Source organism: Orcinus orca, chromosome 17 (genome assembly GCF_937001465.1).
Source record: "Orcinus orca chromosome 17, mOrcOrc1.1, whole genome shotgun sequence".
Lineage (NCBI taxonomy): Eukaryota > Metazoa > Chordata > Mammalia > Artiodactyla > Delphinidae > Orcinus > Orcinus orca.
In genome coordinates this window covers 35,716,291-35,731,958 of record NC_064575.1, presented here as the reverse complement: position 1 = coordinate 35,731,958, position 15,668 = coordinate 35,716,291, and the positions used below count along the sequence as shown (strand labels likewise).

The 15,668-nt window shown below is 55.3% G+C and overlaps 1 protein-coding gene across 1 annotated transcript in view; it reads left to right on the top strand.

The window, feature by feature from the left end:
- Nucleotides 1-15,668, top strand: part of LOC125961674 (uncharacterized) — a 180,467-nt gene that overhangs the window by 63,896 nt on the left and 100,903 nt on the right. The window contains exon 4 of the mRNA XM_049700481.1: nucleotides 3,135-3,246. Coding sequence (XP_049556438.1) covers nucleotides 3,135-3,246 — 112 coding nt within the window. The remainder of the gene's footprint in view (nucleotides 1-3,134; nucleotides 3,247-15,668) is intronic.

The following is a 15,668-nucleotide window of genomic DNA, read 5'->3' as shown; positions in this document are numbered from 1 at the left end:
TATTCCATAGAAGAATCATACATTTCTTTAAGCCCTGTGTATGCTTCTAGGGTTTAGATTCTAAATGAAATAGGTTTCTGTTTTTCATTAAAAAAAATGAACACAGGATTTCACTTGTAAATTTATTAACTTTTTTTTTCTGTCTAGCAACAAGCAGTGACTGTTGTTGGGTTGGTGGACATAGTAGAGATGGCCATTCAGAAAATCACAAATTTTAGGAACTCTAGCATTCATGTAGCTCAGAACTGTAAGAAGAGACCAGAGGAAGATCAACATGCTTTAAAGTATATTACAAATCAATATTGAAATAGAGCTTAACATATAATTCATCTGGAAAGAAGCTCAGAACATGATTGCCAGTTATTTAATATTCTAGTCAAAGACAATGGAAGCACTATTAAAGTATGGCATTTTGACTGCCATTGGAAAGGTCAGGTTTCAAACAGCAGTGCACTAGTTGTGCTCAAAATGACTAAAGAATGATGAATAATTAAGAGGAAATGGGAGACCTGCATTCTAATCTTGTTTTGGCCACTGATGGGAATCATGTGGACTTTAAGGCCATCACACAGTCATTTACCACCTTGGTTTTCTCACCTGTAAAATGAGGGAGTGACTATAGTTCTTTAATAATCCTTGGTGATCTTTAGCTCTGATTCTAGAAGCACCTTGATTTAATACAGTTTGAGGATTTATGTCTAAACTCTAGCAAGCAGAAAAATGTTCTTTTATTTCTAAAATGGACTTGACATTGCGTTAACAGAGCAAATGAAATCTTTTGAAGATTGTTCAAAGAATCACCAACTTAAAATTCATCGCCATTGTTGGTTTTTATTGTCTGTTTAACTCTTACTAGATCTATAATAGTTTTATTTATTTTCCTTTGCACCTGGACTGGCAGCCTGTGTGGTTGGAGAAACACATCACCACTTATTTTAGATACTTTGTTATCAGAGCCAACTCTGTAATCTTTGCTCTGCCTGTGAATTATTTATTTAATTTGATGTGCTTTTTCCTGGATTCATAGAATTTCCTTTTGTCATGATGCTTCTTTCCATTTATGGGACTGTAAATACAGCTGACTAAACCTCTCTAGTGGCCGAATACGTATCAGGTCTTTTGTGTGAAGGATGCTAGCTAATCTTCCCGTTCATAGGCTGACTACATTTTTATTCATTTGCTTTTATTCTACTCACCCCTGACAGTAGTATCTGTGGAATAAATAAAATAATGATACCTACTACTTATTTAACTCGGATCAGAAAACTTGACCTTTTCCTAATTTTTTACATTTGCTAGCTTTGTGGCAATATGCACCCCTATTTTCCTCTGAATCTCAGTTCACCCTCTACATGGGAATAATTATGCCTACCATACAACGTGGTGATCATAAAAGAAATTCTACCCATCTACTACCATATTGGGGAAAAATATTTGGATTGACTTTTACCAGACTTGGAGGCACATGTTTGCAGTGGCCTGTTTGAAAATACTGACTACATGGGGTACAGTGGGATACTCTGAAGGCACCTTATAGAGGTAGATAATATCTCTCCCAGGGCATCAACGCTAAAAGTGAGAAGCATTTTGATTTCTCATCAAGAAAGAAATATTCTATGATGTTAATGGTTCTTAACTTTTGGTGATTCATTAAAATCTCCTGGGGAGCTTTTGATAATCTTAAAGCCCAGCCTGTAATTTATACCAATTAAATATGAATTTCTGGGGGTTGGACTGAGGCATTGGTATATTTTAAGGTTTGCAGAATGTAATGATTAATTTTTAAGTGTCAACTCAACTATATCCTGAGATACACAGATATTTTGCTAAACATTATTACTGGGTGGGTCTGTTCCCAGATGAGATTAGCATTTGAATTGGTAGATGGAGTAAAGCAGATTTCCCTCCCCAGTGTAGGTGGGCCTCATCCAATCTCTTGAGGGCCCCAAAAGAATAAAAAGTCAGAGGAAAGGAGAATTTGCTCTCTCTGCCTGAGTGTTTGATCTGATCCCCTGCCCTCTGACTGTGGCTTACGTCAGTTCTGAAAACTACACCCCTGGATTTCCTAGTTTCCAGCTTATATTTAATATACAATATATTTAATATTTAATATGTTTAATAGCAATTACATATGTTAAAGCAATTACATATATTACATTATATTTATTATATATCTCCTATTGGTTCTGTTTCTCTGGAGTACCCTGACTAATATGGTGCTTCCAATACACTGTAAATATTGAGAACTACTATATATGTTAAAATACTATGGCTAAGGTATTACAAAAGTGGATGCTCTGACAGTGTAGTTCTGCTTCTTAAATGGGCAACTCAATGAGGATAAGTAGCAATGTAAATTATTTTTTTCATTTTAAATGGTGGCCAGTCATATATGTATATATAAACACTTTGGGAGGCTATAAGACACTAGTTAAAAGAACTTATAGGATATAAGCACTAAAACCACATCAACTCACCACTCAGTAGAAGGAATTCTAGGCCCAAGATATAGAAACCTCCATACCTGAATCATCGGAAAAGATGTAGAAAAGACACTAAAACTATTGAAATTTTCAGAGATCCCTTGTGACCCTTTTGGAGGTCATGATATCAGGACTCACTGTCTCCTGAATCTTGTTTTGTAATACAGAGAGGGACCCACAGTTACATAGTAAATTGACACCTGAGACTTGTTTTTTTTTCAGCTAGAAGTGGAAAGGAGAAATATCTTTCACTGAAGCAGAGAGTAGAGGTATAAGTGGGGAAGACAAGGTAAAGAAAGAGAAAAGAAAATAATCCATTTAGAGAAGACTTGCTCTTGGGGCAAGCCCTGGACATATAGTCATTTATATATCCTATTTCAGGATACATTGCATGCTTTACTGTAAGTAAGCATTTAATGATTTGTCTTCCACATACTTTGTTTCATTAAAGAGATTCACTTCTGCTGGCATTTTGTTTCATGGGATCCCAGGCCCTTAGCATAGTCGCTTAGTAAAGTATTTGTGGAATGAATCAGTCAATATGTCCTCAAACTCAGTACCCTTCTCAAATCAGTTACCTGCTTTATACCATAACTGAGATTATATTATCATAGTGTTAGGACTCAAAGGGAAATATGATCTCGATTTTAGGGTGAGCGGCGAAGCTGCCGAGCGCCCGCGTCGCTGCCGCGGCCGGAAGACAGACGACCCCCAAAGCCCCTCGCCTGGCTCGGACCAACGGAGCCGGCAGCCCAGCACTCCGGTGAGTGGCGCCTCCTCCCCAGCCCTAGACCCCCGCTGGGGACGGGCCGGCCGGGCTCTTTTGTGCAGCGCGCCGGGGGTGCTCTGCGCCCCCTCCGCGCGCCCGGGTCCAGTCCGCCGGACCCCGTGGCTGCGGTGCCCGCGGTGCGATCGGTCTTTGTTTCCACCGGGGCCCGCGGCTCGGCTGGGCTCGGCTCGAAGCCTGGCAGGCAGCGCCAGGAAGGGGGAGGGGGAGGTGGACGAGAAGGGGGCGCGGGGAGGGGGGGTTCCCGGGTTTCCTGGCCGCCCCGCGGCTCCCCCGGCTCGGGGGCGAGGTGCGCGCCCAGCGCTGCCGCGCGCCCCCTCCTCCTTCCCCCTCTCTCCGTCTTTGGATTTAAAACTGCAATTTGCTCTCCAGCTTGCTTAGTGTGTGGCGGGGGTGGGTGAAGGGGGGGACCGTGGGACCGGAGAACAAGGCTGGATTTTAGGAACGGCCCTGGGAAAGGGGGAGACTGCGGAAGGAGGAGCCCCTCCCCTTCAACCCCCAAATCCCAGGGTTCTGCTGGTGCTCTGGGAGTTGAGAGGCGGGGACCTAATGACCCGGAGCGGGTGTGGGGCGTAGGAGGGATTTGGGGGCGGCCAGGGCCGTAGGGGTTGGGCCGCGTGCCCGGTTACCTGGTGAACAAAGTCGGCTCACTTTTGCATAAATAAATAAATAATCGCCTATCAATGCGTTTCCTCTGAGGCTCTGATGGAATCGGCCCCCTCTTCCCCAGGGGGTGGGGTGCTGAGTGACAGCTGTCAGCCCCCTGGGCCGGTAGCTGGGGGTGAATTGCAGAATCCCTCTGCTTTCTGGCTAAGGGCGCATTCCCCTGCTGGGTCCTGGTCCCCAGGCAGAGCCAGAGGGGCAGAGGGCTGGCTCTGAGTCTAGGAAATAACCTTGTTTCCTGTTCTACAGGAAAAGGGACAGCAACCCAGAGTTTGGGGGCTGGGGATGAAGACTGATGGGAGCTGGAGGGGTTCCCCAGCAGCCTGATCCCCCAGCCTCCTGCCAGGCGAAGGGGCCAGCTGAGGGAGGAAGGATGTGGGCCTTGCTGGCCGGAGGCGGGAGCTGGGGCCGTCCCTGAGACGGGCAGCGGGCACTGAGAGGGAGGAGGGAGAGAGAGAGAAGCGGGGGCGGGAATTCTCTACCGCAGACCCTGGGGGCCAGGGCCAGATGTGGAGGGGTGGGGAGTCCCCCCTCCCTCCTAGCTTGGGGGCCCTGGGGCTGGGCGGGGCTGAGCCTGGTGCCCTCCGTTCTGCACCAGTGCCTGACTGGCAGGGACAGCTGAATTTGGGCCCAGGCGTCACCCTGGGAGGTAGGGCCAGGCTGCACCAGCCTGGCCCCTGAGCACAAGGAGGGACCCTTGGGGGGGCCTGTGCCTGTCTGGCTGGGCAGGCGTTTCCCGCCAGACCAGTTGGTGTCAGGCGGGACTTGGCCCCAGTTCCCTGGGCAGAGCTCAGGGTGTGAGGACAAGTTTGCCTTCGGGTCAGGGTGGCCACATTTCGTCCGCTGCTGCTGCCGGCGGGGCGGGGGCATGCGCCCGGGCCTGGGCAGAGTCCTGCCAGGAGCATTTGGGGTGTTTCTATTGTTGGCTTGTTCCTGTTCCGTGTGGCCCGGTGTGTGTAGCTGTGTGAGCTGGGGCTGTAGGTGACAGATTACCAGTTGGTCCGTCCCCCACCCACACACAGCCCCCACCCCTGCCGCCTGGAGGGGCAGGCTGGGTTGTGGTGGTGAGCTGCAGGGGGACCCCCCAGGTGGCATGTGCCTGCAGCTTGCCATCTCCCTCCTTTGAGCAGATGTATATTTTTATAGTAATGGAAAATCAAACTGGATAGTAAGTTGAATTCATTTTTTTCTTCTGCTGTGTCAATAGTTGGAATAACCCCTAGAGACTAGTGAACTTCTTGCCCCAGAGCTCCTACCCTCCAGAGGTTGCAAAGATCAGTGAGGGCATGAGCTTTGGGGGACCAGTTCAAACCAGTGACTCTTGTCCCTCTTGGTCTGGCATTGGGGCAGGTGCCCAGGTGGGCGGGCATTGCCCCCTCCCCAGGCATTCCCCCCACACCCCACCCCACCCCAGGTGTAGTCTGTCCTCTCAGCCACCTCCTTGGTCAGTGCCTAAGCTGTGCCCAAGCCCTCAGGGACCTTCTCCTGGTGGGCTCTCTCCCCCTGCCTGGGCTCCCGGCCCACGTGTTGATATTTATTTTCTGTAGTAAAATCCATTTTTAATGCCGTTACTTTTGAAATAATATAGAGAGAAACAAATGTGATGTGTTTAAGTTGCCCTCCGTGAGTTTTTAATGTGATCTATGGCTGAGGTAGCGATGGAAGGAGCTGTTCGGCTTGGAGGAATTTGGTGTCATAAAGAAAAAGAGCTTGCTGTTTATTATGGTTGCTGGGCTGGGGGGTCTGGAACAGGGTCGTGGGGGCAGGGAGCCCCAGCACCCCCAGGTGCTGTGGATGGACAGGGTTGCTTCTCAGTTTGAAGGTGCGTGGGTTCCAGGATTGTTTTGCATTGCTCCCCAGCCCTTGATGGGGCCTTTGGTGAGGGGGCTTGGGAGCTGGGGGGCTTTGTCCCCTCCCATTCCACCTGGTTAGATTGGGGCAGGGAGGCTTATGGAACCCCCTGCTGAGCTAAGTGGAGGTGTACTGTAGGGAGGATGGATTTGGATTCTAAAGGAGATTAAGAGACAGAGACACGGGATCTTTACCTGCTTGGTGTGGCTGTGCTGGAGGCTTGCGGGGCAAACTGTCCCTGGCAGAAGACCTTTTTTTTTAGGGGGGGCTGATCTGGACCGGCAGAGCCCCAGAGGGACATTGCTTGTTCTCTATCAGCCTGGAGTGCTGGCTCGAGCCACTACCTCCTCGCCTCTGTTCCCCATTGGACAGGGGCTTCCTCCAGGCAAACCTGATCCCCCTCACTTCCCCTCTTCTCTGCTCTGCCCCACCCCAAGTCAACTTCTTTTTTTTTGGTTTGTGGAATACAGAGCTCTGTGCCTCAGGCCAGCCACCCAAGACCACAGGGTGCCATGCCTTCATACCAGATGCCCAGGCACTTCTGGTGTGATTAGTGAGGTCAAGCAGACTCACCATTATGGGATGGAGCCCAGCTCTGCCTCTGGGTCCCCTGGGTCTCTTGGGACAGAGCTGGGGAGGGGGAAGCCAGGATGGGGTGGAGCTGGGAACTGAAGGGGGGGAGCAACGGTAACATTGTTGCTAATGTCAGCAGATGGGCCCCCCAGGGAGAGAGCTGGGGGAGGTGGGGAGGAAAGAGACCCAGAGAGCCCGACATGAGGTGGAAAGAGGAAAAGATGGTGACAGAAGCCAGTGATGAGGGGGTGAGAGAGAAAACGGTCAAGGAGAAGAGCCAGGATCACAGCCCCTGGAGATGGCATCCAGGGGACCAAGAAGGCCTAGGCATGTGCCACTCCCCACCCCACAGCCCAAAATGAGCGGGCACTGAGCCTCTCACCCAAGATCAATTGCTGCTAGGATAGTATCTGAAGGAGAGACAAGCAAAGGTCTCTGGGAAAAGGGAGGAGGACAGGTGGGAGAGAGAGAGAAGGAAGCTCTCCCACAGGAGGAGGGAGAACGGGGAGACAGGGGGATTCCAGGGGTCACTTGAGTAATGCTCCTGCCCCAGGGCAGTGTCTCCCCACTCCCCAAATGTCTGGGAACAGAGCCGACCTCTTCTTTGGACCTGGGGGCGGAGCCTGAGGCAGGTACAGCACCCCACAGATTGTGGGCGCTCTGTCAGGAGGCACCGGGCTTTTAAAAGCGGGGAACATTAGGACTGTTAGAGACACCAGGGGTGTCATCCGGTTGGATCCCCCCCACCTTGTTTGACAGGAGGAAATCCAGTCTAGAGGGGCCCCCTCCCTTTGCTTGCCTGGGACCTAGGCTCTTTCCATCCACCTCTCTGTAGTTAGAGAGCTGGAACAGCTGTGGGGGGCCTCCTGGGTGCGGAGGGGGCCAGAGCCTGGGGAGAGGAGCAGGCGGGCACCCTTGTGGCCAGAGCCCCCCCAGGGGAGGGGGAGGCGCCGCTGCCGGGAGAGAGGGAGGGAGGGGAGAGAGGAGGGGAAACAGTGAGTCAGGCTTCCAAGAGCTGAGGATGAGAGAGCCAGAGCTGGGAGGGAGAGGGCAGGGAGGGCTGCTCAGAAGTGAGGAGAGGGAGGGGTCCCAGCCAGGGGCAAGGAGAGCTCTAGAGGGAGGGAGCCAGCCCCTGGCCCTGGCCCAGCGGTAGGGCTGTGCAGGGCTGTGCAGCCAACATGGACTTTGCCCGTGGCAGGTCAGGAAGGAGCCAGATTCTGCCCGTGCGGCGTCCTTTTCATTCCCTATTCCTCATTTATGATCCCACCCCAGGGTCTCAGGAAGAATGACTGTGTCATCCCATCCCTTCCTCAGTTTCCCCATCTATTGTGGGATTTGGACTGTGAGCTCTTCTTAGAGAGGGAGGAACAGAGCCTCCTGGGAAGTGTTGGGGGGTACTTCCTCCAGCTGCTGGCTTTGTGCCGGGGGCCCTGCTGGAGGCTGCCACCAGTCAGTGTAGGGTGCAGGTCTTCGCGGTAGGGCTTCTCTTGAGCCCTCAGAGTTGCTGGGCCAGGGAGTGGCGGTGGTGGGCCACGAGTGCTGGGGTGCAGTGTGTGTGTGTGTGTGTGTGTGTGTGTGTGTGTGTGTGGTGCCGGGCTGGCAATGGTAGGTGGACTGCCTGGGGCCTCTCGGGATGGCCAGGGCGTAGACAGGGCCACGAACTCCAGATGTCCAGAGCCAACCTCCATTTGGGGAGGGAGGAGACACCCTTGTGATCCACCCCCCTCCGCCTTATCCCTGTGGCTCAGAGGCTCTGGGGCAGCTGGGAGGTAGGAATGGTCCCTGTGGGAGCTGGTGAGAACTGCCTATGGGGCCCCTCGTGTCCGGAGCTGGGACCAGCACTGGAGGGATCCCCAGGGACTGCCTGGGAGGGAGGAGGGAAGGAGCCCCCCTCCCACCCATCTGACAGGAAGCTATGGCTTCGTCCAAGGCCTGGCATCCCCCAGCCCTTCCTTCCTGGATCCCCAGCATCTCTTCCATTGGTGAGGGGATGAGGGAGGTGGGCACTGAAGCTTCCTCTCCTACAGGGCCTGGCTTTGGGGGGAACGGTGAAGTGAAGGCAAAGTGAGGCCCCCTGCCTCCCCCTACGCGCGCACACACAGACTCAGCTGCAGTGAGGCCCTGCTTTCTCCTCTCTCTGCTCTGGGGTCCTTGGCTTGGGAGCCCAGGGGAGGGGCCACTTCTGCAGCTGGCTGGCCCCGAACTCCCAGCTCAGCCAGCTGCTACTGAAGCTTCCAGAAGCTGCAGCTCTGCACCCCCTCCCCACCCCCTGAGCCAGGAGAGGCCTTTGCTGACCTGGGGGAGGGTGTCTTGGTGAGCGAGTGGGCACCCTTAGAAGGACTAGCACAGACAACCAGACAGATGGGTGGCGGAGCAGATGGACAGAGACACCCACGCACAGGCAGACGGAGAGAGACAGACAGATGGACCAGGGCTGGGAGAGACGGACATACAGAGGTGCTGGCAGAGACAGGAGTCAGAAAAATGGAAGGGCCTGGGGAGAGAGTAACAGACAGGCAGAGACAGAGACTTGGAGACAGGGAGATCCAAGGGGGGAGACAAGGTAACTGAGATGGGAGAAGGAGAGATACGGGGGAGAGAGGGAGGGGCAGGAAGAGATAAAGAAAGGGGGAAACCCAGACCGAGAGAAAGAGAGAGGAGAGACTGAAGGCTACAAACCATAAACAAGGATTTGAAGAGAATCTGGAAGGTGTTTTCTCCTGCTTCCCTCCCCAAACCCCCAGGCCAGCCAAGTCTCCATTCCTTCCACCCCCGTCTCAGTTTCTAGGTGCTAAAGAGGTCAGCGAGAGAGAGAGGAAGACACACACACACACACACACACACACTCTCTCTCTCTCTCTCTCTCTCTCTCTCTCTCTCTCTCTCCCCCTCTCTCTCTCTCTCTCTCTCTCTCTCTCTCTCTCTCTCTCTCTCTCTCTCTCCCTCTCCCTCTCTCTCTCTCTCTCTCTCTCTCTCTCTCTCTCTCTCTCCCTCTCCCCCCAGATCCTAGAGACCCCTTTCCCCTGATCTCTTTGTAGGGGGAGGGAGTTGCGGAGGGTGCCTCTCCTAGCCCTGACCCCTACTCACAAATGTACATACCCCTTGTCTCAGAAAATATCCCAGAATACTTCCCACTCACTCCCCACTCACACTCACCGTGTGTCTCCTTGTGTAAGTGCACCCCCCCATACTCACGCCTGTCCACAGGGGCCTGGCCTCACACACACTCACAAATACACATTTTGTGGCATACATGTCTCTGCTCTCACACTCATCTTGAATCTCACAAACATAACCAGTGAACCTGTCCCTATGCTTTCTTACCCATACAGGCAGTGACACACAGGCCTCATCGTGGCTTCTCAAAACATGTTGATACACACACATACACAGTCACACTCTCACACAACAGTGGCAGACACCCCAGAGCAGAGAGAGGACTCTTTCTCTCTGGAGGGGAAGATCAGGGTTCCCAGGGAGCCATGGTGGGGGGGTATGCCCCCCACTCTGACCTAGCTGGCAGGGCAGGGAGGCAGGAGACACTTTCAGCCGGTGGCAGCCTTCCTGCAGGGCCTGGCCTGGACACAGAGAAACTGGCTGGTGTGAAAGAGCTGAGGGCTGGTGAGAGTGGGTATGCACGTGTACAAACATGTGCACGTATGTACAGGTATAAGGGATGGTGAGTGTCTGTTACAATGTGTATGAGAGAGACTGAGTGCATATGAGGTGGGATATGGGTGACAGGGAGATCCACTACCCAAGGTGTGTGGAGTGTGTGGGTGTGGGTGTGACAGCTACTTGTCGGGTATGTCTGTGTGGAGGCATGTATATGTGACAGGTGCATGTGGCTGTACCTGGCTTTGCAGTGTGCGGGTGTGTGTCATGGGCGTACACATGTGAAGGACTGGGACTCTGGGGCTGAGGGGCATGTGTACCAGGGTGCCGTGTTCTGCAGATGTGAAGGTGTGGGGGATGTTTGCGTGTGAGTGTAGTGTAGGCAGGGGTGCATGGATGAGGGGGTAGCTGCCTGTGTGAGGCTGTGAGCTCGTAGCCTGGGTTGGAGGGCTGTTTTCCAAGGCAAGGATGCTGCTTGAACAGAGGCCACCGGCATGAACACATGCGAAGGGGCTCCAAGGCACACAGTTGGGCGCTGACCCGCACGACGTACAAGGACAGACATACCCGCCCCTGTCCTCCCTCTTGGTCTCTCCTGGCGTCAGTGGTTTTCAAAGGAGCCTCCACGAGGACTGTTTGCTGTGCAGTTCCCCCCACCCCCCAGCCCGTGCCTCTTCAAACACAGGGATGCCCTCCAGGCAGCTTTGTGGAGGCTCCTGCCTCGACCATCTGAAGGCAGATGGGTGGGCTGGGATCTGCTGCTGCCCCCCCAGGGAGCGAGGAGGCGGCACTGCTCCTTCGGCCTGGGCACAGGAAGAGACAGATGGACTGCCTGTCTCGACACCCGGACGTGGGGTCTGGGGGTGGGCGGGCACCACCGGCAGAGGGGCTCTAGCGGGCAGCCCCCAGGTGGGCCCCTGAGCAAAGGCCAGGACTCTGCCCTTCACCTTCTCAGAGGGGCACCCGCCCTCACCCCACAGCCCCATCACCTGTCTGGGCACAGGGGCCCAACTGCAGCCCCTTGTACCTCCTAAATACACAACCACTTCCCCACTCACAGCTCCAGCACCCCTAAACACACAGCCCCAGCACACCCCCAAACACACAACCACCACATGCCTACCCACCCAAACACATATTACAGCCCTAGTACTTAACCAAAACCCAGATGTTTATGACCCCCAGTATACCCTCAGACACCCCAACACACACACAAGGCTTCTACCACATCCTGAAACAGATCAACTCTTCCTCCAATCCCAGCACCTCCCCAGATACACCCAGGACCCTACTGTAGCCCTAATACCTTCCACACACTCAGGTTCTCAGAGTCCCAGCACCTAACCAGACACCCACAGACTCTCCCGACGGCCCCAGCGTTTCCCTCCGCTGCAGCTCATCACGTCCCCAGACACACCGATACAGCCCCCTACACCTTTCCAAACTCTCCCTGCGACATACACGTACACACACCGCCTCAACACCCACGCAGAGCACACCCCTGTAGCCACACCATTTACCTCAAACACACAGACACGGTGCATCTTTGAACAGTAATGTCCCCTCAGCTTCTCGTACCTCAGCAGCCCGCACACGCACACACACCCCCCCAGATCCCAGCATCTCCGCAAACAAGCAGTCCTCTGTGTGTTCCCCAGCAAGCTCCAGCTCCAGTACTTTCCTCAGCCATCCAAGGGCCCAGGGACAGCCCCCACCCCTCTCCAAACACCAGTCCCGCACTCATACACAAACACACAGGGCCCCAGCCCAGTCACCCCTCAGAGCAGCTCCGCCCTGCGCCCACACCTCACCCTGCAGCCGCACTCCCACCATCACACGTTCCAGCACAGCCTCCCTCCTCAGCGCTCTCCATCACCGCTCCCCCACCCCACCTTGTCCTTCCCAGCCTCCCTCCCCCAAACTCCCCCCAGATAGCCTCAGCCTTGCAGACACACTGGCCCACTCTTCCGTGCTCTCTCTCATTCTCGGCTGCCTGGTCCTCCCCCACTTCCCAGAGCCTCCTCTGCCTGGGGAGGCATCTCCACCCCCCCGTCATTGCCCCAGGCCTTTCATTCCTGGACAGTGAGGCTGTACATCTGGTTCAAAGCTGCCCCACCCAAGACCCTGTGCTCTGGGCACCCTGGCCTGGGCTTTGGGGGTTTGGGGCCTCTTTGGGGGCTCTTGGCACCTGGTCATCCTGGTGTGTCAGCCAAGAACTCTGAGTACCCAGCCATGCCCTGACTCTGTCGTGTATGGGTTGGGGTGGGGGGGTCTGGGCAGGGGGATTTACCCCCAGCCTGCAGTTTCTCAGGTGCTTGCCAAATCTCCCTCTTCTTGGGCTCACCTGAGGGGGACATTGGGCCTGGAGCTTCAGGAAAAAAGATGGAGAAGGTGCTGGCTTGACATGCTTCCCCTCCCACCCCACCCCCAGATCCGGGCTTGGGGCTTGGTCTCCCTGGGAGTCAGTTCCAACAGTGAAGGTTACTTTACTAGATGCATGATTTTAAACGGAATCTCCACCATCTGTTCCACCCCCTAATTACAGATGCACAGAATCCGCCTCAGAGGGCAGCATGAGGGGAGTGATTTAGAGGCTGAGCTCTGCCTGCATTAGGGCTGGGGAGACTGGGGGGGCCTCTGGGTATTGCTCACAGCCCCCCATCCCATCTCTTTCCCAGGGGCCCCTCGTGCCTCTTCTCTTGTTGGGGGAAAGGCTCCTAGAAAGGTGCCCCGACCCCCTAGACCTGAAAGAGGAAGCAACTGCAATGCTGAGGGAGGGGTCCCTGAGAGATCGCCTGTGTCCCAGGCCCCAAGTCTGGGGAGGCAGGCTCATTAGAGCCTTAAAAAATTCAGTGGATCGATCTCTTGCCTGCTTCTTGTGCCCTGCGGAGCCACAGGCGCTGGCCTGGCCCAGCTGTCTGCCCACCCCAGGGGTAGCAAGGATTAGTGAGGTTAGGGAGGGGGAGGTTAGAGCAGAGGTGGGGACATCCAGGTTTTGGCAGCAGAGGATGTGGCCAGGCACGCCAGGACCGACCAGGTGTGTTTGCACGTATGTGCCGGTCCTCCTTGGCGCAGCTGGCAGGCCCGACCCCAGCTTGAGCCTTGCCCTGTGGGGCTGGACGGGCACCAGGGGCCGGAGGGGATGGGCCAGGGCCTGGGCCTCAGAGGGTTCCGAGGGACACCCCGAGGATGGGTCTACCTTTGCCCGTGGCTCCAGGGACCTGGGGCCCCGGCCAGCTCGCTGGTGGTGGTGGCGGCCGCGGGCACACTGTGGTAGAAGCTGGAGCATTCACTGTGGGGAGAAAGGGAGAGAGGCCGGGCTACAGGAATTTTAAAGATTGCTGCAGGCAGGAGGGTCTCTGGAACCCTGTGGAGCAAGCAGTCATGCAGAAGTAATCCTATCGCTGCCTGCCTGGAGGAGAGGAGAGGAGAGGGGGCTGGGAGGGGAAGGATGGCGCAGCCGCCCCTTTCCCACCTCAGCCCCTGCCCCAGCCAGCTGTGGAGGGAACCCGGGACCCCAGGGGGCTCCCCCGGGGAGGCACCACCCTTCCACCGCTGCCTGTGCCCCCTGGAGGGGCGGCACCGCAGCTGTTGCTCGGCTAGGAGCTCTGGGTTTTATAAATAATGCAGCTTGGAGGTGGGGGCCACCTCAGCCTTGGGTCACCCACTGTGGTATCATCTCCAGCTGGCAGTCCTGTGGCAGAGCCCTTCTGCCTTCCAGCCTGCTCCTCCTCTTTTGCTATGTGAGTTTGGGCCAGAGGCCCAGCCTGTGTGAGCTGGGCCAGGGCACAGGAGTGTGGAAGAACCCAGAACCCCCTGTCCTTTTGTACCCCGCCCCCACCAGCCTTCACAGGTTAACTGGCCACTGGCTCAGCAAATCCAGGCTGGGAAGGGATGACCCGCTGTACAGGGGCCTCCCTAGGTCCAGCCCCTCCATTTTGCAGATGGAGTAACCAAGTCCAGAGAGGGCAGGGATGGCCAAGGCCAGCCAACTGATGAGCAGCTCCTTCCTGTCCCATTCTGCTGTCAGTCAAGGCTCTTCTCAGCCTCAGCTCAGCTAAGAGCATGGCCTGGGGGGCGGGGGGGATGTTTGGGAAAGTGGTTGCGGCTGAGACGTTGCCATGGCGATGCTGCAGGATGCCGAGCTGAAGTGGGGGTCTAACAGGGTCTCTGGGGCCCCCAGCTCCACACCCTTGTGGTCTTCTCCTCCCCATCTCCTGTCCCCCACCCAGAGGCCTGTCAGGCAGCTCCGGTGACAGGCTGGGTGGGTGACAGGTGGTGCAGGTGATGGGCTGGGTGGGTGACGAGCTGGGTGGGTGACAGGTGGTGCAGGTGATGGGCTGGGTGGGTGACGAGCTGGGTGGGTGACTGACAGGTGACAAGCTGGGTGGTGATGGGCCCTGCTGATGACAGGCAGGGGGTGTGGTTGGCGGGGATGCTGTCTCCTGGCTGGTGGCCTGTCGCAGCCCCCCACCCTTACGCGTGTGCACATGCACAGACTCTGGGCTCAGAGCTTGGGGCTAAGATACTAATGAGGCTTATTACGTGTGTGGGGGGGCAGGTGCCCAGGCTCACTAATTAGAGGCCTTTAACGAAGAGGGGAGACAGCTGGGGGGCTTTGAGGAATTTGGCTGGCCCTCCTGGTCTGGAGGATGAGCCAGGTCGGGACCCCACCTACCCTTCCCCCTGGCCACTTGGCTTTGTGTTAATACTACCCACAGTCATGATAGTTACCACTGTCCAAGCGTTTGCTACACTGGCCGAGCCCTTTACATGCGTTTTCTTATTTCAACTCAGCAGTCGTAGGAGGGAGGCACTATTGCCCATTTTATGGATGAGGAATCTGAGGCTGAGAAGGCAAGGGACTTCACATAACAAGTTTCTGTTGCAGCTGACATTTTAATCTTAAGTCTTTCTGTCCCCAGAGCCCGTGCTCTTAACCATCCCACCAGTAACACTCAGGTCTTGGCGCAGACCCCGACCTTCTCTCAGGGCCTCAGTTTCACTCTTCTGGAAAATGGATGTGCGGTGGAGGAGTGAGCACCATACGTTCTTCAGCTCTGACTTGGGTGGCTTCAGGGGCTCCTCCAGTTAACTGCCAAAGCCTCACCCCATCTGGCCCAGATTCTAGGTGACACCCCTGGACTGGAGAGAGGGCAGGGCTTAGCACTGAGGGAGCAGAGCTGAAGGGGGTTGCCTGGGGTATCCAGACCACTTCCTGCATTGTGTGGTGGGGAGGCTGAGGCCTGGAGAGGAGCAGCAAGGGCCCAAGGCCACACACCCTGTAAACTGTAGGGCCCCATGGGATCCCAGGTCTCCTGGCCTGTTGGAAGGGCGGGGCTGGGAGTGGTGCCAGAGCTGGGAGGTCACCTCCTCCTGGACCCCACCCACCAGCCTAGCTTCTGCCCTGGAGGTTGTGAGCCCCTACATCCTGGGAGGGGGCAGGGGGCTGTTGGCCACCTCTTTAGGGCCATGCCCCTTCCCCGTCAGTCTGGGCCCGTAGTGTCAGTTGATCTCCTCCCTTTGGGACCCATTGGGGTGGAAACTCCCTGGCAACAACTGATGGATGCGTTAAGGCCTTGACATTGGCCTGGGGCCACAGCATGACCCTGGAGGGACCAGGCTAGGGCTGGGGGGCTTGGAGGGGAATTTAAGGGAGAAGAATTAGGGTCATAAATCTTGGAGCGTCTGGGTTC